The sequence below is a fragment of the Gorilla gorilla genome, chromosome 15 (assembly GCF_029281585.2).
Source record: "Gorilla gorilla gorilla isolate KB3781 chromosome 15, NHGRI_mGorGor1-v2.1_pri, whole genome shotgun sequence".
NCBI lineage: Eukaryota > Metazoa > Chordata > Mammalia > Primates > Hominidae > Gorilla > Gorilla gorilla.
In genome coordinates this window covers 116827915-116854716 of record NC_073239.2, presented here as the reverse complement: position 1 = coordinate 116854716, position 26802 = coordinate 116827915, and the positions used below count along the sequence as shown (strand labels likewise).

The 26802-nt window shown below is 43.3% G+C and overlaps 1 protein-coding gene across 6 annotated transcripts in view; it reads right to left on the bottom strand.

Annotated features, from left to right (window-relative positions):
- The window catches only part of EML1 (EMAP like 1), a 211596-nt gene that overhangs the window by 46815 nt on the left and 137979 nt on the right, over positions 1–26802 (bottom strand). For 3 of the 6 annotated variants that reach the window (XM_055361533.2, XM_031001902.3, XM_055361531.2), the window contains exons 4-7: positions 21458–21514; positions 17828–17962; positions 5233–5261; positions 1702–1831 (exon numbers count right to left, since the gene is read on the bottom strand). In XM_055361533.2, coding sequence (XP_055217508.1) covers positions 1702–1831; positions 5233–5261; positions 17828–17962; positions 21458–21514 — 351 coding nt within the window. The remainder of the gene's footprint in view (positions 1–1701; positions 1832–5232; positions 5262–17827; positions 17963–21457; positions 21515–26802) is intronic. The other 3 variants (XM_055361534.2, XM_031001903.3, XM_055361532.2) reach the window with 1 other exon arrangement.

Genomic DNA, 26802 nt, shown 5'->3' with positions numbered 1-26802 from the left:
GACGAGCTGAAGCACTTCAATTTCATGTATCAAAATAGATTCCAAAACAGGTGCAGGTAAATGCCTATGACATTTGAATCTGGAAAAAAAAAAAGTATTTTGGGGGAGAAATTTAGGTACAGGTGGTAATTTAAAAAAATTTCTAAAGAATATGATTCCATAATCTCAAATGGTAATTATGCTAAATGAAGGCACAATAGCTTAAATTTAAACCAACATCTTATAATTTGTGTTCCAGGCTTGGTATTAAACAGGTACTCAATAAATATTTGAAGGTGAAAAAAAATTTTTTTTTTCCCTTAAAATCTGCATAGACTGAAAGGTGGTCTCTGCAGGTTTCCTCTAAAGTAATAAGAAAATGGAAAAATAATCAACATTTAATTCACCTTTTTCACAGTTTCTATTTTCTTATCTTTCAGTTGTTTTTTCCCCTGGAAGCTCACTTTTCCAAACCTCATGCCATGAATCTACCAGCACCTCTGTTTCAAGAACGTTAGTTATATGGTTGATTCAGATTTTTGTGGCCTAGATTTTTGGGGAGCCTTTCTGATTGATATGAATATATGTATTTTTGAGACAGAGACTTGCCATGTTACCCAGGCTGGACTTGAACTCCTGGATCCTTCCATCCTTATAAGCCTCTTGAACAGCTGGGACTACAGGGATGCATCACTGTAGTTAGTTTTTTTTTTTTTAAAGTAGGATGATATCTACATAATATGTCAATTTCATTTACATCATTCACTTGACTCCCTTCATTCAGTACTTTGGTATTCATATTTTTCTATCATCCCTTCAGTCAAGGTCACACTTGAAGTTTGGCTCCTAAGGCTGGCCAAGTCCATACTTGGTTTAAGGGGAGAATGCTAGTCCTCCTTTCAGAGTACCCCTCTTTCTTTGGGTTTAAAAACTTTTTTGCCAATGTGGTTTAGTTTCAATTTTGGATACTCCCATTTCCTCAATCATAAGGACAATATTTTCTTGCATTGTCACTGTTGTTTCCTTATAAATATAGAGAGTGCCTAGTTTTCCATCTGTCCCTGAAGAGTTGACTAAGTATATGATAGCTCCTGTTAAAAATAATTGGCTTTTGGCCGGGCATGGTGGCTCATGCCTATAATCCCAGCACTTTGGGAAGCTGAGACGAGCAGATTGCTTGAGTCCAGGAGTTCAAGAACAGCTTGGGCAACATAGGGAGACTCTATCTCTTAAAAAAAAATCAGTTCTCATTAGAATCTAAAATTCTACCCATTCTTGATTATTTTCACTGTTCACTTCTTTATATATTTCTAACTACTATTGTCATTTTTTTGGAAAGAATAAAATTCGGACCAGAAACTAGTGATTCATTTTCTCCTGACAAAGAAAAAATCACTCATACAATCATATAACATCTTCATATTTTCTTTTCAGCAAAATAATGAACATGTATTTGAGCCAGAACCACAGCTATTTCGTTCAGGAATGATAAGTTGGTTCTCCTGATAATAAGCCGCTCTTATGAAGCTCCTACCTTGTTAGAACTCTGTAGGTCTCTAACATATGGTCAATTTTGTTACATTAAGTTTTCAAAAGTAACAGTAAAACATTTTGTTTTTTAAAAGCTTAAGAGGACTTAAGTTTTATGAATTTCTACAGTTAACATCAAGCATTGATTGACTGATAACTTCATGTGAGACCTAATCAATGAATAAAGGATACACCCATTCCAGCTTGAGTCTCTTGGTTGGAAGTTCTACTTTTGCTTCCAAGCTGTAAGAATCCACTTGATCTTTGGGCATGTACATGGTAACAGGGCGTCCACGAAGAAACATTTTTACATAGCCTTCTTCTACAAAAAGAACAAAGATGTCAGTAAGATACCTCAGTGCCCAGTGTACCTCAAAACAAATGCTTTATCCTCTCTAGCCTTTCAGTGTAAAAGAGAAACTTTTACCCTTCTGTCATTCTAATTGATATCCTAGGGAAAAAAGTAACATAAAAGTAAACAGTTTGAAACAAAAGTTTGCATCTTGTTTGCTTTTGATATTCTGTTTACTTAAGTACATGAGATACCTACGAAATTGTAAAAGGCAGGAAGGAACTTGATTCCAACAATGATTTTCCATGAGATTTTACTGTTTACTTTCTTTTATCATCAGGAGGGGAAAAAATACCACCCCCAAAATTCAACTAACACAAGAAATCCACTTAAAGTTTTTGAGTTCAATGTATACACAATCTCAATATCCAAATTCACAAATATTTTTCAATATTTAAATGGATTTGTTATATTGCAATGTAAAAATATATCTTTATGTATCTTTTAATTGAACAATTCTTTCAAGTGTAAAGAACACAAAATCAGCAGAAGTGCATGCTAGGATGCAATGCAGAAAGGAAAATGCTCAAAGAAAATCTAGAAATGGAAAACAAAAGAACAAAAGACCCATTAGAGAGAGAAATCAGGATGCAAAACTCTTCAGAACGAACATTTCTATAATAAAATAACTTTTAATATTTCAATAAATCATAGGGACAAAAGTAAATATCAATAATGTATCAACACGGGGTAACTCCTAGACCTCAAAAAGAGCATCTTGGGGTGTTCTGACTGGAGTTCTCAGGATATGATAAGGGCAAAGAAAATGTCTTGTGAGCTCCGCTCCTGGTGAATTCTGTTCAGATTCAGAACTCGCTGAATTCTGAAATTTCACTGCAGATCAAAGGACCTGGTTTTAATGGTATTTAAATTGGGCAGTTGGAACCAGGGATACCTGTACACAACTCAACAGAAAAAGCATCCGCAGGGAGGAAATTGGCGAGGAACAGTTAGGAAATAATTATAGTACAAGTTAGTTTTATAAGTCTTATTCTTAAGGATTTTCAAACAATGCCACATGCAGTATTACTTAAAAATCAAGAGGGCACCCCAGTTTCATGTTATTGTGTGTATGCGCTTCAGGTCTTAAATGCATGCACGTGACACACTCTTCACACTGCGTATTAAGGCTGACGTTGAGTGAGAGTCATGAACGCGATCATCCCTGCCTATGTGTGCCAGCCACTGCGTCCCATGGATCCTCCCCTTACAATGTCTCCCACGCTGGTGCCAACTTCCCCAGGTGCACTGGGGCCCCATCACCACAGGCTCTCTTATGGCTCTCCTGGGTCAGTTTACACACTGCTGCCAAACCCACCAAGGCCCAAACCAGGTTTTACGGAGCCCTTCCTCCATGTAAACTTCTTCACCTGCTCTCTTCCTTGCTGGATCCAGCAGGTCTAAATGCCCTGCCAGGCTCTCACCGCACAGGACCTCATCTGCCACAGCCACCCACAGGGATTCTCCTCTGGGGCGAGGCGTGTCTCTTTGCCCCCCTCTACACCCTGTCCTGTCTGTGCCACCGCTCATGCTGTTCTCTTCTGAAGCTTCTTCCCTTCCTTAAACCTCACCCAAATATAAGCTCATCAGGGGCTGTGTGGCTACCACAACCAAAGAATCTAAAAGCACCCAAACGACTGACATTCTTGAAAAGAGGGGCAGGAGACTGGAGTTGACAGCTAAATGAAAAGGGATTCTAGCAACTCTCTTTGTTAGAGAATCAGTCCTGCCAGAAAGCTCGCAGAATGTAGGTTAGGAATAAAGACAATATAATGCTATTTCCACAACACATAAAAAATGCACAGTGTGGATGTATATAACCAATGTCTATGAAATATCCACGAGTCTATCACAGGTATGTGATGATTAAGAATCCTTAGGACTGAGCTTACTTACTGCAGAATTTTAACTTACTGAACTAGGCAAAAAAAGCACTGAAGTCAGCCGTGGCACTGTTTTGTACTGGTGATTCAGACAGGCTACATCTAAAATCAAAATGCAGCCAGGGAAAGCAGTGTTTGTTCCAGGCAGGTTAGGATAACAGCACACACGCCACCAAACCCAAAGGCGCTAGTGGGAAGAGGCCAGCAGCAGTGCATGATACCAAGTCAAACAGTGGGACATCCAGGGGTGGCCCTATAGCTCTCTTAAGGTTTACATAGATGAAAAAAAAATTCCTGCAGTCAGCCAATACCAATTGGGATCCAAATTACAGCCACTTATTAAAGCCCATCCGAGTAAATGCTCAGGGATGCGTTTAACTTAAAATAAATCGAAGTGGTTTGCAACACAAAAACATTTTCATACAAGGAGAGCATCTGTTTGCCTGTATGAAAAAGGTTTCTGTAGCCTGGGTAACAGCTTTGCTCAGAGAGCTATGAGGTTTCAGAAATGCTGCCTACCTTTGCAGTGTGTCACCCGGCGTTTCCCTTGTGATTTCGGAGACAGAGACAGAAGGGCTAGATAAAGAGACGGCGGAGTACTGCAAGTGTGGCTGGCCTGCCTGCCCCGGAGCCCGGAGCCCTCACTAGCCCGCAGGCCAACACCTGACCTGCCCCCCAGTCTTAAAATCTGGACACGGTTCAGGGATCCTGACAAGTGCGCTCACAATGTGGCCCTGAGAGCTTACAGCAAGTACATTTTCAGTGAGTAATTTCATGCTTCCTGAAAATGAAATGAACACTAAAGCACATGCTGATAAATACACAACTTTGACTTTTATGTTTTAATTCTGAACTTAAGAAAAAAACTAGAACAATTAAAATTAAATGAATGTATTTCATCAATTACATACTTGTCCATTTTTTGCATTTTAAATGCATTTCTAAATAAGGTTAAGATGCTAGACAACAGCATCTACCTTATTACAAAAGGTGTTAAAAAAGATATATGGAAAGATATACATGAACTATTAGTTTGCAGTTTAGGAGATCATAGGCAGAAAAAGAAAAGCTACTTTTAGACAGTTATATAACTTGATGCATAAGAAACTTTCCCCTAAGAGAAATGCAAATGTTGATAACAGAATCCAGTTAGTAAGGAAGGAATAACCAAGGCAACAGACACCTTTTAATCTAGAAATTCCATCATGGCATAGGTGGTGGCATTCCACTCTCCTCCTTACTGGCATGTCTTACATTGGTTTTGGAGAGGGTAGGTGAAGGGTTTGCTCTTTATGACTGTTTAAAGGCAGTCTCGCTGTCACTATCTGAGCCATTCAACCCCCAGGTACAAAGCTCCATCTGGGTCTGCACAAACCAAAGCTCCTGTGTGTCCAAGGCTGGCCCCTGAAGCTGGCTACTTCTTTTCTGTCCCTTGAGTTCTGAGAAAGTGAGTGAGGGGTTCCCATACATAAATTAAATCAGACTTACCTGCACTGAATACAGGCTCCTTGGGTTTGCTGTGAAAATAAACGAAAAACAGTTTTTAAAGGGTGCTGTGGGTGTTTAATCTCATTCACTTCAGACCCCAAAGCCACGGCTACAGCAGTCTGCCACACAAATGCTGCATAAGTTATACACGTTAATAAGAAAAACACGACCAATTTCACTGCAAAAAGGAACACACATAAACAATCATAAACAATCTCATAGGTGCAAGAGATTGCAATCCTCACTTTATCACCAAAGTTGTGCTTTTTATGGCTGCAAATAAGTGTTTCGGGGAGGAAAAAATGTGGTTAATCAAGAAGGGAATGACCCTGTCTAAATGTGTAAAAACGGTTGTTTTTATTCCCTACACTCTTCTGACAGATTATTTAAAGAACTTATTTAAAACTAGCAAATTCCTGACAAAAGATCTTTCGGTGAGGCCTTTTAGAGCTCACCTCCTAAGCAGATGGCTGTTCTCGGAAGACAAGTGGGTGAGCATAAAATAGAAAGAGAAGGGGGGAACACCAGAGTGTGATGCCCTCCAGCTCAGCCATCTCTCGGGAGAGGTAGGGACACCCCTGCTGACTTCAGTCACCCTGGGCACCCACCATGAGCAGGTGAGACCACCCCATGACAGCACTTGGGAAACCAAACCCAGGAAGCATTTAAGGACAGACAGCCGCAGGCAGACTGGACATCCCTAGGAGCAAGCACCTCACAGGAGAAACTTCCACGAGGGGACCCTGGGGGCAGAAAGAGAGGCGGCCGCCACTGCAGACCCACTACTTCCTGCCAGGGGCACCCCTCCCATGACACCACCTTTAGGGAGATGGCACCGTCTCCATTCCAGACAGGGACAGGGAGACCGAGGGAGCTCAGGGAGGGGGGTGACCCCTTGACCTCAACTTTGACTCCAAAGTTCATGCTTTGCACTGCTTAGCTTCCCTGACTTCTGCCTGCTTTAAGATACAAAAGACGACACAGGAAATAAATGGGAGTCAAGGGGTGCACTGGTTTCACCATAGTGCCTTAAATGCTGCTAGGAGTACATATGCATTTTGTGTGTGTATTTAAAACAAAAACTTGAGCAGATACATTCCTAATATTATTCCTCAATTTTTGACTTGAAACACAATGAAAAACACCAGGAATAAAAACTATCCTTAATCCCAAGATGTAGTAAGTAATATTCTATATTAATATTCTTGATTTCCAGATAATTTCCTGTAGCACACAGGGTGGGGCGGTAGAGCCTACTACTTTCCTGATGCTTTAAAAGTGGTTTACTCTGTTCAAATGTGTTTTAAGTAGTTTTGTAAGCTATAGGCTTAGTTTCCTAAACTCTAAACTATGGTCACTGAAAAGACTACTAAAAAGGCATGGCACAGCCTTTGAACCTGAAAGCCAGGGTCTTACATTTGCCTACAAGGCCCTATCCAATCTGCACCTGACCCCTGTATTCTTCCGAGCCCATCTCCCTTCACTATATTCCCTGCTGTTCTGGGAACCTGGCCCAGCAGGCTCCGTGTCAGGCGCTGGCTCATGGGCCCTCCTGGACCATCCTCCCCGAAGTCAGCCACTCTCAGGCCACTGCTGTAGCCGTGCGTACGGATTCATGTTCCCTGCTCCATACTGAAACCCTCCTCACGCCCTGCTTGCCACACCCCCCGCCCCTCCTGCTTTATTTTTCTCTATAGCACTTATTTGCCCCCTGCCTTCATTTTGTTTCTCCCACCAGGAGGTAATTCCACAGGGGCAGGGATCTTTCTGTTCATGGCTATATTCCCAGGGCCTTGGACAATAGACAGCGGCTGCCCTGGTGTGAGGCCTGGAGCTCCTGTGGAATTCCTCTTGGTACTCCGTCTTCAGCCTTCAGCAGGCCCCAAGGATCTGTGCCTGGTGGGTGGTGGTGGGGTCGGCTCTCAGCAATCCTGCCTCTCCCGGGGGGAACACACAGCTGCTGCCAAGAACCTGGTGTGGGGCTTGGTGTGCAGATGGAGTTTCTCTCCATCCTCCAGGTCCCCAGACCTCACTACACACCCACCCCTCAAAGGGCTCTCTCTCAGCTTTCCTCATCCTTCCTTCGGGGGTGGCCAGCTGCTGCCTGGCACTTAGTTCAAGGCCCTCAGCATGGAGAACGTCTCTCGGTTTTCCTCCTGGCATGCCTCTGCCTCGGTGGGTCTCTCTCAGCCGCCTGTCCGGCTCCCAATCCACCACGCACACTCACGGAAGTCTGGGGTAAAGCGGAGTGCGTCTGAGCAGGGGGAGGGTTCCCGTGTGCCCAGAGCCCCTGAGGACTCTGAACTCTCCTGCCAGTCCACACTCAGCCTTTCCCAATTCTACAGCTCCAGGTGTTTACCTACTCCCATCTAAGAGGGCTCCCCTTTTCTCCCCGCCACTCTGCCAGAGACAAAAGCAGCCGTGGGGCCTGTCCCTCCTCAGATGGGCTTGCCACTTTTCAATAACACTTCAGTTCATTATACTACTTTCTGTCCTCAGCTCCATGGTGGCCTTAAAATAGCTATGGTACTGTAGATACCTGAATTGTTCTCATTTTTAGGGTGGGAGTGACATTCTTGTCATTTTCTGTGTGCTAAGCAGAAGCAGAAGAAATCTTAACTCCAAATCTCACATATATGATTAAATTTACAGGCAGAAGGAGGTGAGGACAGAAGGAAAGCTGACAAAAGACTACGAGGCAAATCTAATTACAGAAACATAATCAAAGGGAAGCCAGGTATGGAATCAAAAGATATGAAAACTATTTTTTTATCATGACTTTGATCACTAAAGTAGAATGATGCAAAAGCTATGAACACAGAAATGAGAAATTCAGAACTTGCCCTAGAGACAGAAAAAAGCAATTATGAACTATGTTCTTCCTACAAAGAGAAAATCCGCAAGGGAATCTGAACTTTTCATACAGGGAAGCTCATGGACCTTCGACACTGAAGAACTGTAAGAGGAAGAATGAAAGATTTCTATTAACAGATTAGGTAGCAGGAATGTTAACAACTAAGGTCATTGAGAGAGGTATCAGGTGGTACTAAAATGCTTACATTTCTTTAAATCATGCTCTAAACAATGTATCACTTTGTGGTATGCTGTATTTAGAAAATATACTACTGCTACATTTTATTATTTTAGAAAGTTGAGTTTTTATTGAAAAAAACCCAGCATATTTGTTTAGAACCCATTACTCCTGCCAATGCACCACCACCTTTTCTAAAAGGCAAGCCTGGGAGGAGGTAATTTCACTCTTGCATGCAAATCTTAGAATATAAACCCATAAAATGATGACGAATCTTCTGAACAACCGATAGAAAGGCAAACACACAGATGTGCAGTGATAACCAGAAGAGAACATTGCAGCCACCGTGGCCTCTCAACAAAGTCTGTTGACGGGAGCCGTATGCAGAAAGTGCATCTCTTCAGAACGCACAGCCACTCAAATTGAGAGTGGGTCCTTCAGACCCAGCACTATTTTGAAACATGCTTGGGCGGTGAATTCACTTGGAGTGGGAGATGATCGCTTCTCAAGGTGTTACATAATTCATCTCTGATTCCCCATGTCTTGATGTGAGCTCGATGGAAAAAATTAAGTGGGTGACTTAACATCCCCTCAGCAGCTGGGGTGTGGCTCCATGGCGGTGGCGGGGTGCGGGGGAGAATGCCCAGTCCTGTCCTAGGAAGGGTGAAGGAGCACCAGCTGCAGAATGAGGCTTCATTCATCCCTTGCCCAGTGTGGAGTCAATCAAGATGTCCTGCACCTGCCCCTGAAGCCCATGACAGAACTAAGCCTGGAGGAGAGAAAGGATTTGCCCCCGGTGAACAAACTCTCAGCGCTTGGCTATTCTGGTGTTAAGTTGTGGCCAATATCTCCAAGACGAACTCCAGCGCAGTTCTTATTGCTTTTAAGAAGGAGATTTGCTGAAAGAGCTCGGCTGTATGCTCCCTTGAGCTGAATGGTTCGAGAGCTGATATAAAATATAAGCAGTTGTGGAGACTCAACGGAGGATGAGGTACATTTGAATCTTCACCAGACCAGAAGCTGTATGGGGAGATGGCAGGAGAACACTAGACATCTGCCCCAAGGAAAAACTCACACCAACAGACAGCAGTGCAGTCAACCAACAGACAGCAGTGCAGTCTGAGCTGGGAGGCTCACACCAACAGACACCAGTGCGGTCAACACCGCAGAGGCAGCTGTGAACACGTATGTCTAAGTCCAAATCCCTGAATGTGTTCACTGTGGACTTTGGGCACAGGGATGGTCTAAGAGTGGTTGGTTTTTACTCATCTGATAAAGCTCCTATTTGCTGCACCATAGACTGGCATTTATAAGGAGGAGAGTCCAGTGGACGACGTGTCCAGGCTGCAACTCAACAGATATTCACTGTGCCTCAGAGCGGGGATCTGCTCTTATCTCTTTCATCTACATTAACTTACCTAACCCCATGTTCCTGAAAGGGGGCTCTGGGGCCAGATCTTGCAGGTCTTCGACACGTGGTGACATGTGTAAGAAGTCCTGGGCAACTAGGATCAGAGTGGAACTAATAGGAGCCACGTGCTGTTTGAGCAGAGATACTTGCTTTTGAAAGTGATTAATAAGGCTTGATAGAGGAGGAGTCCATTCCAAAGTTAAACATGTGATTTCCCTACAATTTATTAATCCAGAACAACTTTGGCTCTTGGAATAACATGACTTCTTTTTGTTTGAGACAGGGTCTGGCTCTGTCGCGCAGGCTGGAGTGCAGTGGTGTGATCTCGGCTCACTGCAACCTCCACCTCCTGGGCTCAAGCCATCCTCTCACCTCAGCCTCCCAAGTATCTGGGACTACAGGCATATGCCACCAAACTCGGCTAATGTTTAGATTTTTTGTAGAGACAGGGTTCCACCATGTTGTCCAGGCTGGTGTCAAACTCCTGGGCTCAAATGATCTGCCTGTCTTGGCCTCCCAAAGTGCTGGGATTCCAGGTGTGAGCCACTGGGCTCAGCCACATGACTGCTTTTAAAAATGACTTCACGTGATGAAATAAAGTTCCTGCTGGAAGTCAGAATACTCCACCATGGAAATAATGACTCTATAAAAATTGTCCTTAAGCAGCTTTTTATTAGAAATAGGGTCATTTAAGAACCATCTATTCAAAATGTTTAGAAGTTGCTGGAGACTTTATTTGGGACAAAAGCAACTGCTTCATAGACATTTCCAACCAATACTTCCCAGCTTAACATGGTGGAAGGAGCACAGATTTTGAGGCCAGCTGGATCCGTGCTCTAGGGCTTGGGTGAGGGGATTCACCTCCATCAGCTTAACCTCCTTAATCTAAAAATGGGAATAAAACCACTGTGAGGAAGAGGTTATTGGCACGATTAAATAAGATATGTTACAATGCGTCCAACATGTGTTATTAATTAATATGGCTTCCCTCTTCCTCCTCCTTTCACTGCAAAAGCCTTTGTATTTCCAGACTCCTCAGCTAACAGTCTCAAAACTAAAACAATATGAAGAATATTAGCACTTATCATTTTGAAATTTATTAAAACATAAATGACCCCATGGCTTGAAGAGTGAAACATTTTTTTCAGTAAAAAGATGCTTAAGTCTCATCTTCCAGTGCAAAATGTGGTGTTAAAATTGTCTACCCATAGGTGGTGCTGTTTACATAGTTCTTGAATGGCTGTGGCTTTCAAATGAAATGCAGTCATGGGCCAGACACGGGTGTTTCTGTCAATGATGGACCACATAGATGTCTGTGGTCCCACAAAATTATAATACTGTATTTTTATGGTATCTTTTCTATGTTTAGATACACCAATATTTAACACTGTGTTACCACTGCCTGCAGTGTTCCCTATAGTCATGTGCTGTACAGGTCTGTAGCCCGGGAGCAGCAGGCTAGACCATCAGGCTGGACCATGAAGGTTTCTGTAAACACACACTCCATGATGTTCACACAATGAGAAAACACCTAAAAACGCATTTCTCAGAATGTGCCTGTCATTAAGTGATGCCTGATCGTATACAATATCCTTCCATCCATTCAACAAATAGTTATTGAGCACTCATGTTCACCAAGTGCTGTGTAAAGTACTAGAGATACAAAGAATAAGAATGGCACGGCCTGGGCCTCCAGAGCCTAAGGGAGGGCAAGGGGTGTGTGCAGCATGGTGAAGGGAGGAGAGCTACAGAGTCACAGATAAAGTTAACAGGCAGTTACGACACCATCTGAAAAGCACTGCTCTCAGACTAGAGGGCCAGGGGAGGCTCCCAGAAAAAGGGGATCCTGAGTTGGGTCTCAAAGGATGAGCTGGAGTTCATGAAAAACAGTCACCTTCCCTGCCCCCACCCTCAGTTCCAGATACATCCGCCTGTCACTTGGGAGAGGGGAAAACCCCTCCCCCTCCTAGGTGCTAGAAGGTGTTTGCCTTAGAACAATTCATTAAGCTACGAATTTGCTTGTGTGGTTTTCTGCATCTGTGCTTTATTTTATGATAAAGTAAAAAGAATTTTCTAAATATGCTATCTTCTTACTTAGATCGGCATGTCTTTAATTAGGTCTGGGCTTGATCGCCTATTCATGAGTTAAGGGCCACTGGTATTTCCTTCTCAGTGAGCGCCTGTGCAGGCCCTTTACCATTTTTCTATTCCGTGGATTATCTTGTTCTCCCATTTGTGAGTCCTTTGGGAATTAAGCAAAGCAGCCCTGCAGGCATTGTGCCACTGACATTTGTTAGGAGAATTAGTCTTTCTGTGCTGCTCCTTCCCACTCCCTGCCATGCCTTGGACTACATTCTGTACACAGCAGGTGCTCCATAAGTCCAGCACAGCAGTGAAACTGAAAGAGCAAGGTGAGAACAATTTTCAGAATTTTTGATTCCTCGCTTTTCAGGCTGGGATAAAGGCAGAAACAGGCGCTGGGGAATTCCAAGACATCCCCAAGAAAAAAGGCCCTGCAAGCAGGGGAGTGGGAGGGACACAAGTGTGCAGGCCTCAACTCCAACAGTCTGGGATGCAGACATGACACTCACAGCTGCCACTGTGGCGAGCCGACCGCAGACCAGGTCTGCACTGAGGCTCCTATGCATGGGATCTTAGGCACCCTGTGAGGCAGGTACCACTTTTACTGCTACTGAGGAAAACCCCAAAGAGATTAAGTCACTTGTTCACAATGACAAAGGAAAGCAGCAGAGCTGGGATTAACACTTGGCTGTGGCAATAAAGGCCCATCATTTTAACCTTCTTTTGTTATAGTGATCAGGGCAAAAAGATTCATTCGACTAATGCTGGTTGAGCACCTACTGTGTGCTGGGCATTGTTCTAGATGGTGGCCTGGTCTGAGTGGATTAGTGAAACTTGTTTGGTACTTAAATGTCCAACTGAAGTACTTCCGGTTGGAAACATGATGAACCACATCTAAAATAACATTGCAAGAGTGTATTTATTCACACAAAGACATGCTCATTTAGCAAATGAAGAAGGGATCACAAAATATGCACAAGAATGGCATTTATGTCAAAATTATACACTACACTCATACAGCACCCTGCAAATAAAAGTCCACGTGGAAATGTAATGACTGTTGGCTGTGAGTTCGCTGAGTGGTAAGACTGCAGGTGATTGTTGTTTCTTCTTTTTAGTGCATCTAGATTTTTTTTTTTTTTTTTTTTTTTTTGAGGAAGGGTCTTATTCCCATTGCTCAGTCCGGAGTACAGTGGTATGATCGCAGCTCACTGTAGTCTCAGCCTCCCAGGCTCGAGCAATCCTCCCACATCAGCCTCTCAAGTAGGTGGGACTACAGGTATGTGCCAACACGCTCAGCTAATTTTTGTATTTTTTGTAGAGATGGGGTCTTGCCATGTTGTCCAGGCTGGTCTTGAACCCCTGGGCTCAAGTGATCCACCCGCCTCGGCCTGCTGAAGTGCTAGGATTACAGGAGTGGGCCACCACGCCCAGCCTAGATTTTCTAAAACAAGTTACTTGTATAATAAATAAATGGCCTCAAAAAAGGAAAAAAGTTGTGCTGGGGAAAAGTGAGCAATGTGTTGGAGAGGCATGCATGTCAGGGCACAAAAGGGAACGAGGAGCTGGTGGATGAAGGGCCCGGAGCCCCAGCCAAGGAGTACTGTTGAGCCGACAGCAGCAGTGATGCTATCGTAAAGGAAAAACAACTTTGCGCCCTGAAGAGCCCTGAGGTGAAATAGTCACCAAATGCTAGAGCTTTAGAAAGGACAGGCGCTCAAGGTGTCCAGCCCAGTGGTTCTCGACCTGACAGCTGTACTACGGGGCTGTCTGATCCCGGGGTTGAGGGGGCACAACACAAAAGGGCGCCACACCTAACATGCCAACGTCTTCACTATTTTGAGGTGGGTTTTTTTTTTTCATGTTTGTTGACTCCAAAGATGGGCAGTTTATATCAAACTTGTCCAACCCACAGCCCACAGGCCACATGCGGCCCAGGACGACTTTGAATGTGGCCCAACACAAATTTGTAAACTTTCTTAAACATGAGATTTTTTTGGCAATTTTCTTTTTTTTTTTTTTTTTTTTTTTTTTTTTTTTTTTTTAGCTCTTCAGCTATCATTATTGTTCGTGTATTTTGTGTGTGGCCCAAGACAATTCTTTTAATCTGGGGAAGCCAAAAGTCCAGGGAGGCCGAAGTCCAGGGACACCCCTGATTTATACATATGTGACAACAAAGTTTCTAGCACATGACTGAAACATCCTTATTCTAACAAAATCAACTCATTTCAACAACTTTCAGTAAAGCTGAAACAGTGTCTTGCTTATAGAGCTGACATAGCTCATTCCCTTAAGACTTACAAAAGGGGAACCAGTTTGATAATTGAAACGCTTTATCAATCTAGCAACATCTAACATGAACTGTGCTTCTAAATAAGCAGCCAATTTTCTATCAGGTAAAAAAATACTTTTTTAATTGAAAAATATCTCCATCAGATTAGTTCACTGGCTACATTTTACAAGCCTTCCATCATGATATTATTGCCAATTCCCTATTTAAATGTAGTATTTCATGATGACATGAATCACTATGTAATTATTAACGTTCATTTATCATCAATAATAAAGTAAAATACTACCATATATTGCTTTTGTTTTTAATAGAGGTTTTGTGGGTGCAAAGATTAAATGCTGTTAAAATTTTGTGGCTTGTTACAAAGTATTTGAAAAAATTAAACATTCTAAGATAAAGGTCTTCCATATCACAAGAAAGACTCGAATCCAGTGACCATTTGTAAAGAAAATGAGACATGGGAGCAAGAAGACTGAAACTATCATAAAGAATACAGTTTTGGCCAGGTGCGGTGGCTCACGCCTGTAATCCCAGCACTTTGGGAGGCCGAGGTGGGCGGATCACAAGGTCAAGAGATCGAGACCATCCTGGCCATTGTGGTGAAACCCCGTCTCTACTAAAAATATAAAACTTAGCTGGGCATGGTGGCACGCACCTGTAGTCCCAGCTTCTCGGGAGGCTGAGGCAGGAGAATCTCTTGAACCCAAGAGGCAGAGGCTGCAGTGACCCGAGATTGTGCCACTGCACTCCAGCCTGGTGACAGAGTGAGACTCCATCTCAAAAAAAAAAGGAAAAAGGAAAAGAATATAGTTTTATGAAAGCAAAACATGTAATTACTTTAAAATAAAGTATCTCAGAAAAGGTTAATATTTAGGACTCCACAAACACTATTATTTTGTGTTCAATAGTAAGATTTGTATAATTTATACAGAATGGTTTTCTATCTGCTGTAAGTATTATTATTGAGAAATAGTGCTGAGATGGAACTGTTTTTCTGAAGTAAAGGGAGCCTTTTTCTAATTTGCGCCTAAGTGCCATATGTGCTAACGACAGCTTTGCACATGGCGTGTGAGAAGCTGTGAGCTTTATGGCTAATAATCTGTTGTGGCTGCAAGTTAAAGCACTGCCTGTGTGAATGATTTGCTTCTTCTACAAAGCAGCACAGGGTGGAAGCCATCCCTATGACGTCAGCACTCTCACTCACGTGCACCCTAACTAGCCTTCGTGAGTGGAAGAGAATGGGGCTCTGGAACAGCGGGCAGGCTGGGATCGCAAGCGGCCCACAGACCAGCTCCCGCCCGATGCCTTATTTAAGAACTGTGAGCTTCACGAGGATTTATAATACTTTATTTCCCCCAACTATGTTAGACACAAGTGCAACGCGGATTGGGACAAAATCTAACACTTTCATCTTACAAATGAGGAAAATAAAAAGTGAGGATTTGTAGAAAATCTCACTGATTACTTTCCTCTGCTCCACACAAGCCTGACTTTACAAGAACTATCACAGGGATGACGATCATTTACTGAGTGCCAAGCCCTATGCTGGGTAATTTCCTACAAGTTAGCTCATTTATAAGATTCAAGGGCATTAGGTATAAAATCTCTAATTTGTAGAGGAAAAAACTGAGGCTTGGAGACGTTAAGGCAGAACTGGATACACACCCAGATCTTTCTTTTACTGCAGAGCCTCTGCCCTTTCCACCATGTCTTGCTGCCTACAGGAACCCAACAAGGGCAATTTTTTAAATCACAGGACAGCCTGCAGGAACAATGGACATGTCGAGTGAGCGATGGGGACGAGGCATGCCATCTTGAGTCCACTGAATGCAGTAATGTTTAAAAACAGAAATTACATGGGGGCCACCTCCCTACTCCTTTCCTTCCCTGTGTCCCATCCTCGAGGGTGGCATTTCTCAGCAAGACTCCAGATCTGCTTTGGTGCTAGGGTCAAGGCAGCCTGAGCATGGGGCTGCGCACGTGGGAATACAGAGGAAGAAAGGCGGGAAGGGGTCAGGCAGCCACTGAATTACCAGCTTAACCTTCACTTCTACCGAGTCTTAGCTGCTTCTTTCTGAGTTACTGCAGCTCTTACTCCTATGGGTCCCTGTCAAGACCAGCAATTGCCTAAGAGGAGACAGTAACTGTCTCTGAAACCCCTTCAGTGCATGATGCATGAAACTCAGCCAGCTCTGTGCTATGCTCGCCTCAACCACGCCTGGGTTCTAACAAGACAAAGAATTTATTTTTAAATGGACGTGTTCAGTTGCCTGAATTAGTTTGGGAACATGATTAGTAAATTTTCCCAGTCCCTCATTTCCAAATCAAAATTTCCTACTGTGGCATTTCTCAAAAATCTCTTTGTAAATATCTTCTATGGAAATATTTACCCAGCACATTTACCAAAGCCATAGGATTTTAAAGATAAAACGGATCTGGAGTTTACACAATGCAGATTCTTTGTGGAAATTCTTAATAAAAATCAGATGTGCAGAGGAGGAGCCAAGTCTCTAAGAACTGCCAAGATCTAGACATTTCAGGTCAACTTCCAAGCTCACCCTGAATTCAAAGAAGCTTTGGGCTATGTTGCACCTCCCACTAATTCACACTCTGTTGCCATTGTAACCACTTGGCCTCATTTCCAAGGTATTATCACTCCATTAGCATAATCTTCTGATAAGAAGTACTAATAGTCTAAATGAGAAGAAGACAGAACCCATGTCAATCGTTTTTTAAATTGTTAATTGAACGTGGACCTGACCTGCTATAGATGTGAGAAGTGTCTCTATGTTTTCTACAACAGACATCTTTTAGGAATAAAACTGAAAAAGAGTTCAAGCTTCCTTTATAGGACTGAATCACCATGGATTTACAAACTTGGAAGTTTTACAGCCTGTGGGTTGGAGTCGATTGCTTTATGACTAAGCCTTCTCCTTACATGAACATTTGGGAAAAAAAACACATGCTTAGCCTCTGAAGCTGAAATTCCTTCCTCAGCTTTACTAAACAGAGAGAATAAAATTAAAGTACAAAGTTTAAAAAGTGAGAACAAAGTACAGTGTTAGGTAAAAATACACAGAGAAACTGGATTTTCTTTACAAAGTACATTATATAGATATAAATATATTATATGGACACAAAACAAGCTGCTAAAATGCCAAAAAGCAGCATTCAGGAATAAAATGTTACTATTAGTTTCACCGATACTTATCATAATCCATTACAAACTAACCTCATAGAAAAACTCAAAAATTTGGAGTCCACGTATTTCATGAAACCATAAAGAAAAATGGTTCACATTTCTGGTGTTAGCATCAATATTAAACATAGCCTCTGATAAATCATAAAATTACAACTTTTCAGCCACTGTGTCTCAGAAAATACTGCTGACAAACTTAAAGCAGTCCATTAAAATGAACTTAAAAAGGTCAGGAGAGTGTACTAGAAATCGAAGGTGCTCAGGTAGAAATTCAGAATGGCTTCCCTAGTTCCAGGTACTTGGTACTAAGAAATTCTCAGGAACTACTTACGTCTACATGAGAGTGCTGGGAATCTGAGTGACAGTTTTTCCACCTGGACGGTAGTTTGTGTGAACTGTGCCTGGCAGCTGCCCTCAAATGGCTGTTTGATTAGTCCTACAAATACCTGAGGAGAAGGTCTTCTTCTCCAAGAGTACTCCCAGCTTGTTGGAATATGAGGGGATCTTCTGACTCCTCTCTGGGGACAAGCGGTACTAACATATCTGAACAGCAGGAACTGAGAGATAAGACGTCCTTACCTTTCACTGTTCTTTTTGCCACTGGAAGAGCTGCTGGTGGAGCCTGTGCGATTCCGGTTTCCTCTGGAATCCCCGTTGCTTTCCCTTCGACCCCCAGGAGACACTCGTTCAGAAGAGCTGGTCCTCTTGATGTTACTAAGGGTGGAATGGAAGCGACAGTGAACTCCTTAATATCATGACTTTATTTTATTGCTAAGCATATAAATATATACACAGAACGTCATACTTCCACACGGATATTCAAAAGACAGGCCCGGCGACGGAGATCAAAAAGCTTTTCAGAGTGTCACATAGAATAACATCTCTGCTCTCTCTCTGCCTTTGTAACTGAGGCCACTAGCACAGTTCACAGTCATGGAGAAACTGAGGCATTAAGACTTCAACAGTACCGTGTGAGAGCACTCCAGGGGCTTCCAGGGAAGCAATCCTGCCCTTGAGTAGGCTTCACTCTCCAGGGATGTCCAATCTTTTGGTTTCCCTGGGCCACACTGGAAGAAGAATTGTCTTGGGCCACATATAAAATACACTAATGCTAACGATAGCTGACGAATTAAACAACAAAAAAAAAATTGCAAAGAAAATAGAGTATTAAGAAAGTTGACAAATCTGTGTTGGGCCACATTCAAAGCTGTCCTGAGCCACACAAGGCCCATGGGCCCATGGGTTGGACAACCTTGGTCCAGATGGTGGCGTGCAACCCGGGGGGATGGTGCCCCCAAGACATCTGGCAATGTCTGGAGACATCCTTCTGTTGCCACAGCTGGGGAGGGACTGCTACTGCCATGTAGTGGGTGGAGGCCCGGGGTGCGGCTAGAAATCCTGCATGGCCCGGGATGGCTCACTCCACAAAGTAGCACCTGGCCCCAGACGTCAATAGTGCTGATGTTGAAGAAATCTGGCCTAAAGGCAGGCGTGGGACAAATGCTAACAGGACGTCACGAGTAACGACAGAAATGTTCCATCCTGTGCACAATGCCTTTGTTTGGAGGTGGTGTCCATGTTAAGTGGCCAACTTCATTCATAGGACAAGAGGGACTAGCGTGCTCAGAGGCCTGGGAAGGCAGCCTGGGGAAGTCTTCCTGAAGACTGTGAAATTCTGGGAAAGATCAAATGAATGGTTTGAATGTGTTGTTATGACACAGATGGGAAGAGCCTGCTCTAGGAGAAGGGATCCTATACACAGGGGATTCGTAGGCATGAGGGGTAAACCAGAGCCCAGGTATGGAGTGGAGGCTGATTGTTCCCCTTTTAGAGCACACTATGGACTGTCTGTATTCCCCAAATTCATGTGTGGAAACCCTAACCTTCAATGTGATGGTATTAGGGGGTGGGGCCTTTGGGAGGTGATGAGGTCAGCAGGGTGAAGCCCTCATGAGTGGAATTAGTGCCCTTATGGAAGAGGCCCAGAGAGCTCTCTTACCCTTTTCCACCATGTGAGAAGATGGCCGCCTGCAACCTGGAAGACGGCCCTCGTCAGAACCTGACCATGCTTGCCCCCCCAGTCTCGGACTCCCAGCCTCCAGGATGGTGAGACATATATTTCTGCTGTTTATAAGCTTTCCAGTCTATGGACTTTGTTATAGCAACCCAAACTCACTAAGACAGAGCACATAACTCTAGTATAGGTATCTCTGTACATACTTAAAAATCTACATCATTAGTCCACGCATTTCTTGAGATCTTATCTCATTTATCATTTTTGTAGCTTTGCAGAGCCTCATACAAAAGTTTGGTACACATTTATTAAATGAAAGGATGAAATAAATGGAAGTATCACACACTGACCCTGTCACCAGAAGAGACACAAACTGCTTTAATGCAGCACCTGCTCTGTAAGCAAAAAAGAAGGAGGGGAGGGGCAGGCAGGGGGCTGTTCTAGGGCCAGGGTTCTGGGAACACACACAGACTTGGGTGGCTCTAGTCTTGACACTTGGAGCTGGAGGTGTGGGTGGGTAAGAATACAAGCCCGCCACACGCGAGACAGCTCAGGACAGACTCTGTCCATCTGGCGGGTGCTGAGCCACGGATGCAGAGGAAATCACCGAGGGAGGAGGTGACCAAGGACAGAAGAGCCCTGGGGAAACTAATGTTTAAAGACGTGGGCTGAGAAGCTACCACAGGAGTCAGAGGTAGCAGCGACACCAGGAGAGAAGGAGTGGTGCACAAAGGCTAGCACAGGATTAGGTAAATGTGCTGGTGCTGCACAGAGGAGGGGGTGAGCCCTGGGAAGTGGGGAGTCTCAGGCAGCTCCAGTGGGCACAGCTTCAGTGAAGGGTGCACGGGGACCAGATCTCAACAAGGAGCACGCAGGAGCTGAGGAACTTAACACGGCAAGACCCCTGCCCCTGCACTGAAGCTCAATGTCCTCCCTCCTCATAAGTAAATGACAAGCCTCCCATCCAGGCAGCTCCTACCTGGGGCTGGCCACTCTCCTTGGTAGCCAGTGACTCTCTCCTCTCTTCCTTCCTTCCCCTCTCTGTCTCCTCTGTCTATACACCCTCCTTAGCTCAACTTTCTGTCGTCCTTCCTTTGCAACTTCCATTGGCTCAGTTAGTAATCTCCAAGCAGGTTTTTAAAAACCCTCATGGTATGCTGGCTTTGAAATCACTCTCAGGGTGATTATCTGAATACACTTTCCACATAGTCTTTTTGGTAACTGGGGAACCCTTGAGTGGACAGTGCCAGAATCTTACCACTGCAATCAGCAGGGTGTGCCTTAAGGTCAAAATGTGTGTTTTTAGAATGCTGAATTTGGGGACAAGGAAATTACAGATTTTAAGAGAGCATTACATTTCTGAAATTTGGGATTAAAGTCTAAAAATTACAGGAGGCTTTGTGCTTCAAGTTCAAGATGTTCCCATGACGACAAACACCAAGCTAATTTGACTTAGCAGGATTATTCTCCGCCCAGTCTTTAGCACAAGGCTCTGATGCACACTTTGCCCGACCAGCTGCCGGGTCCCTGGGAGATTTTGCAGCCGCAAGAAGAGCCCAGAGCACAGCTTCTGGGGCGTCCTTGTGGGAGTTCATGGCAAGTTCATAGCAACTTAAAGAACTGTATAAAACACCCTTAAAGAGCTGAAAAACCACAACTGTTCATCAATTACAGCAAACACTAACTGATTTTCTAATAATTAACACTCAACCTGGTGGCTGGAAGAGTTCATGGGGGTGCCAGTGATGAAAACTGCAGCAGCAGCAGCCACAGTTAACGTTTAAGGCATACTCTGGACTTTTACATATACTGTATTACTTAATTCAAACCTCACAAATCCCCTGCAGCAATATCATTATCCTCATTTTACAGATGAAGAACCAAATTCAGGAGTGTGAAGCAACTTGTTTGGGGTTACAGCAAGTGGTGGGGCTGGTGACTTCAACCCTGTGTTCTCTCTATTAGGCCCCTAATTAACACCATCTGCAATTTATGAACCGCCAAAGTATACTGTTTTGGAGGACCAGTTGAGCATCTAAAAAAACAATAAATGTCAATGATTAATATAGTTACATGACTGACGACTTGATGAATGGTAGGCACTGGACAAGACCTTGAAGCTATTATGTTAAAACAGAGATGGAAACAATGGAAGGAACAGCTATGGTGACAAAGTAAATCTAAGTTCCCCTCACCTTGGTGTCGATCTATTCAGTTTGCAAGCATTGAGAAGACTCACAGATCTGTTTAATCTACATATAAGAGGCACAGAAACAAAGCAGAATAAACGTGAGTGCAATTAATAAAACCGTGGAAAAGTATTTTGATAAGCTTCAGTAAATTGCAGGACGCACACATCAAAATCGAAAGACATTTTGGTTCGCAAATATAGACGTGGATATAATCCTTCACAACTCTTCCAAGACATTTGTCATTCCCATATTTGCATTAAAATGTTAAACTTTTAAAAAAAATCTTACTGTTGTCCCAGACGTAGAATAAAAAACAAGACATTTCCTTTTGAGAGCCAAGGGCTCTTATGAATTAAAGAGGATTTACTAGGACTCAAAGTGAAGGACAGAAAATAAAGCTTAAAGACAAGACATTTGCAGTAACAAGGGCAGCCGGAGAGAGCAATACTGTACACTCACTGCAGGAAGCCTCCTCAAATAACCAGCAGGGAATATCAAAGAAGCTATGTTCTCTCTGGACGGCGAGTGAAAAATAATGCTCTTTATTTTGAAAGTGGTAGAAGTACTGGCTTGTGAGAGACTGTGCAATAATGCAGTATATTTTTTAGTGCTTAAGGCAAGTATTTTTTGTGTAGAAATGCATAGACATCACCACTTATTTTGTTTTCCCTTCTGCTCTCTGTCCGCACACCCAAACCTGCAACCTTGTAAGTTATGAAAATAAATGGTTCTTTATATTACATTACATATGCATTCAACAATTTGTGCCACTTAACACTTTAGACATAATAAAATTTCTGCAGGGAGACTGGTGACCATAAGAAAAACAGATGTCTTCCTTCTTATGGTTAATAAGAATTCTAAGCATAAGAAGCTACAATTAGGTTTTCTTTCATCATGTGATTGGGAATCAAAAATTGATTTTCCAAAATTTTGCAAAAGTATCCCAAACTTTTACAACCAAAACAGAAATCTGACAGACAGCTCCTATGTGTAACCGGAGATTTTCTGATGATTTCATTTGTCCTGACAGCTGGGGTGACTAACACTGGATAAAAGCAGTGATCTGCTCAACAGACACTTACTAGGCATCAACCATCCACTGTGCGCTATGCTGAGTGCTGGAGGGTCCACAAGGGACTAGGACCCACCTGGCTTTTGTCCCTCAAATTACGAGATAATTCTGACAGACTGAGATAACGCACTTCAGTAATTAAATTAACAAATGCTCATATCTTTCACTGTCTAAAAACTGATCTTCGGCAAAATCCAAGTCATTTTTCAGGAAGGCTAGTGGTCTGGGAGAATCTTAGAGAATTCTATATATGTAAGTCTTTCTTTCTACAATACAAAGTCAACTACTCGAGCTACTGGGGAGAACCATATCACTTCTGATAACGGGACAGGTCCCGCGGGTCTTCCTTTGTTCAACAGGACAATACTTCCACCTCTATTTTGCTACTGAGAACAGACTCAAACATGGATTTATCACCTACGTTTCAATGGATCGGAATAATAGAGAAATAGACTCGAAATAATTCTTAAAAATCAACTGAAGCCAGATTTTGGCTTTCTGTTCTTCAAATCACGGTATGTACCCAGCACTGCCTTCGGTGCAATTACAAATGCTGTACTTCTAACAAGTGGAACTATTTTTCCAAAGGACTATTGGCTGTTTGTTTGGAAGCAAGAGATATTTACCAGTCTATCTCACATTTGTCACAGAGCATTTTTTAAATAACGCTTTTTGTACCAGTTTTGTTCTTTTGATCTCTGTTCACATAGCTTGGCCTATTGTCATGCTCTACTTATGAGCCCAGAGAACAGTGATTGTCTCTTTCTTGAACCAGTAGAAATGTTACTCCATTGTCAGCCTCCGCATCCCCACTGAGCAAGGTATGACCTACAATGTCTTCCCTGGATTTTCTGCCTTTTTTCCTTTGCCTAATGGAAACAAAGCTTTTCCCAAGGATTCCAAATCAAGCCCTCAATCGAAGTCTTAATTGGCAACACAAAGCACAACCGCTGGGCACTGGACTATTTCCAAAGGGGATTTTGTTCTTAAGCACCAGGCTGAAAAACCCCCGGAGAAAAGAAAACAAACATATACCCATCCACACACCACAGATGCCCCAACTCATTTAATTTGGAACTCTGATTATAGAAAAATTCCTACCTGATTGTAAACATATTTGAAATGACTTGGAAGTTATTTTAATCCTAATATTCAGAATGCCCAGCCTGCTTCTTTCTGTTTTCAAAATTCTCTCCTAATGAGAGATCTATAGGAACTTTACCACGGAGTAGCAATTAGATGCTACTGTTCTTATTTCCAGCTTCCAAATGGAAGGGAAGTCCCATCCACCGAAGCCCATAAATGCCAGAAACGAACCAAAATACATGAATCACTACACTTTCACTCAAAACCCAGAGTCTTGGGCACTCAGTCTAGAAAAATATGTATTTCTAGTTGGCAGCTATATGCTGACAATAGCTTATTAGAGTAATCAAACAGATATTCTGTAAATTATAAGGAAAAGTCTACAGAGGCCTTAGAATGTTTCTGGGAGGAGGGTTACCATTTAAGTGCTAGCACACACACGTACACACTTGGATATAACATGATGGCTACTGATAATTGTTCACGTGTTCATTCACTCCTTCCTGTCTTGCTCCCTTCCTCCCTCCCTTCTTCCCTAAGATAAAATTGCTGAGAGTAATTGCCACCTAGGAGCCCTTTCATATGTGGCTGAAATGTGGGGGTGTAAGACCCAGGCCTCTGTTCATAGCCAGGACTTGTTTCCTTACTTGGTGTTTGGCCCCGACATCCCCTTAACAACATCAGACCTGCAATCTGAGAAATCTTTGCTGAGAGTCACCCTCACTCCTGACTGCTGCTCCTGCTCCCACAAATAGTACACAGACAGGATGGGGCATAAAAGAAGGATGATTTGCAAGCAGTCATTATATCAAGCGTTTTTCCTGAGCAGATGTCAGGGCTGACCTGGAAATCTGTGCAGGAAGCAGCCGAGCACAATGGAAGGCACACAGGCTTTGGAGCCAGACAGCCCGGGCCACGTTCCCCACGCTCCAGCCACACGACCCTGCCACTGCTTCATCAGGGCTTGTGTGCTACTCTAAACCCTTTATTGTCATGAAATGTGAACAGCGTTCACAGCATCTTCTCTCGGAGTAGATCCTATCGCAAGAAACTACTATTTTGGCAGTAATTCCTCGCCCATTAAAGTTTTATCAGGAGATTGTAGCAACTCAGTCCTATCCTCAGGCTGCATTTCGAATTCTAGTTCTCTTGCTATTTCTACCACATTTGCAGTGACTTTCTCCAGTGAAGTCTTGAATTGCCTCAGAGTCATCCATGAGGGCTGAAATCATCTTCTTCCAAACTTCTCTGTTCATGTTGAGATTCTGGCCTCCTCCCATGAATCATAAATGTTCTTTTTTTTTTTTTTCCTTTGAGACAGGGTCTCGCTCTGTTGACCAGGCTGGAGCGCAGTAGCACAATCATGGCTCACTGCAGTCTCAAACTCCTGGCCTCAAGTGATCCTCCTGCCTCGACTTCCCAAAGTGCTGGGATTACAGGTGTGAGCCACTGTGCTTGGCCCCACAAATGTTCTTAAAGGCTTTTAAAATGTTGAATCCTTTCTAGAAGGTTTTCAATTGACATTGCCCAGATCTATTAGAGGAATCACTATCAATGGCAGCAAAAGCCTTGCCAGGTGCGGTGGCTCACGCCTATAATCCCAGCACTTTGAGAGGCCGAGGAGGGCAGATCGTGAGGTCAAGAGATCGAGATCATCCTAGCCAACATGGCAAAACCCTGTCTCTACTAAAAATACAAAAAAATTAGCCGGGTGTGGTGGTGCATGCCTGTCGTCCCAGCTACTCGGGAGGCTGAGACAGGAGACTCACTTGAACCCGGGAGGCGGAGGTTGCAGTGAGCCAAAATCGCGCCACTGCACTCCAGCCTGGGTGACAGAGCAAGACTGTCTCAAAAAAATAAAAAGTATTTCCTAAATAATAAAACTTGACAGTTGAAATTACTCCTTGATCCAAGGGCTGCAGAATGCGTGTTGTGTGAGCCAGCATAAAAACATTAATTTCCGCTCCATCAGAGCTCCCGGGTGACTAGGTACACTGTAAATGAATGGTAATATTTGGAAAGGAAGCTTTTTCTTCCGAGCAGTAGGCCTCAACAATGGGCTAAGAATATTCAGTACATCATATTGCTATAACAGATGTGCTGTCATCTAGGTTTTCTTCCATTTATAGAGCACAGGCAGAGGAGATTTAGCATCATTCTTAAGGGCCCTAGGATTTTTGGAATGATAAATGAACACTGGCTCCAATTTAAAGTCGCCAGCCACATCAGGCCCTAACAAGAGTCAGTCTGTCCTTTGAAGCTTTGAAGTCAGGTATTGACTTCTCATATAAAAGTCCTAGATGGCACCTTCCTCCAATATAACGCTGTTTCATCTACATCGAAAATGTGTTTAGTGTAGCTGCTTTCACCAGTTATCTTAGCTAGCTAGGTCTTCTGCATAACCTGTAGCAGCTTCTATAATAGCACTTGCTGCTTTACCTTGCACTTTTATGTTATGGAGAGGGCATCTTCCCTTAAACCTCATGAGCCAACCTCTGCTGGCTTCAATCTTTTCTTCTACAGCTTCCTCACCTCTCTCAGATTTCATAAAATTGAAGAGAGTTAAGGCCTTGCTCTGTATTAGGCTTTGGCTTAAGGGAATGTTGTGCCTCGTATGATCTTTGATTCTGACCACTCAAACTTTCTCCCTATCAGGAATAAGGATGTTGCTTTTTATTTTTTTCTTTTATCATTTACGTGTTCACTGGAGTAGCACTTCGAATTTCCTTCAAGAACTTTTTCTTTGCATCTATAACTTGGCTAACTGGCACAACAGGCCTGCATGAGTCCGTTTTGTGCAGCTATAAAGGAATGCCCAAGGCTGGGTAATTTATAAAGAAAAGAGGTTTAATTGCCTCACAGTTCTGCAGGCTGTCCAGGAAGCATGGCACCGGCATCTGCTCAGCTTCTGGTGCGGCCTCAGGGAGTTTTCAATCATGGCAGAAGACAAGACAGGAGCAGGCACGTTCTTTGGCAAGAGAGGGAGCAAGTGGGGAGGAGGTGCCATGCTCTTTTAAACAACCAGATCTTGAGTGAACTCAGGGCAAGAACTCGCTTATTGTGAAGACAGCACCAATACGTTCATGAGGGATCTACCCTGATGAACCAAACACCTCCTCCCAGGCCCATCTCCAACAGTGGGGATCACACTTCAACATGAAATTTGGAGGAGACAAACATCTAAATC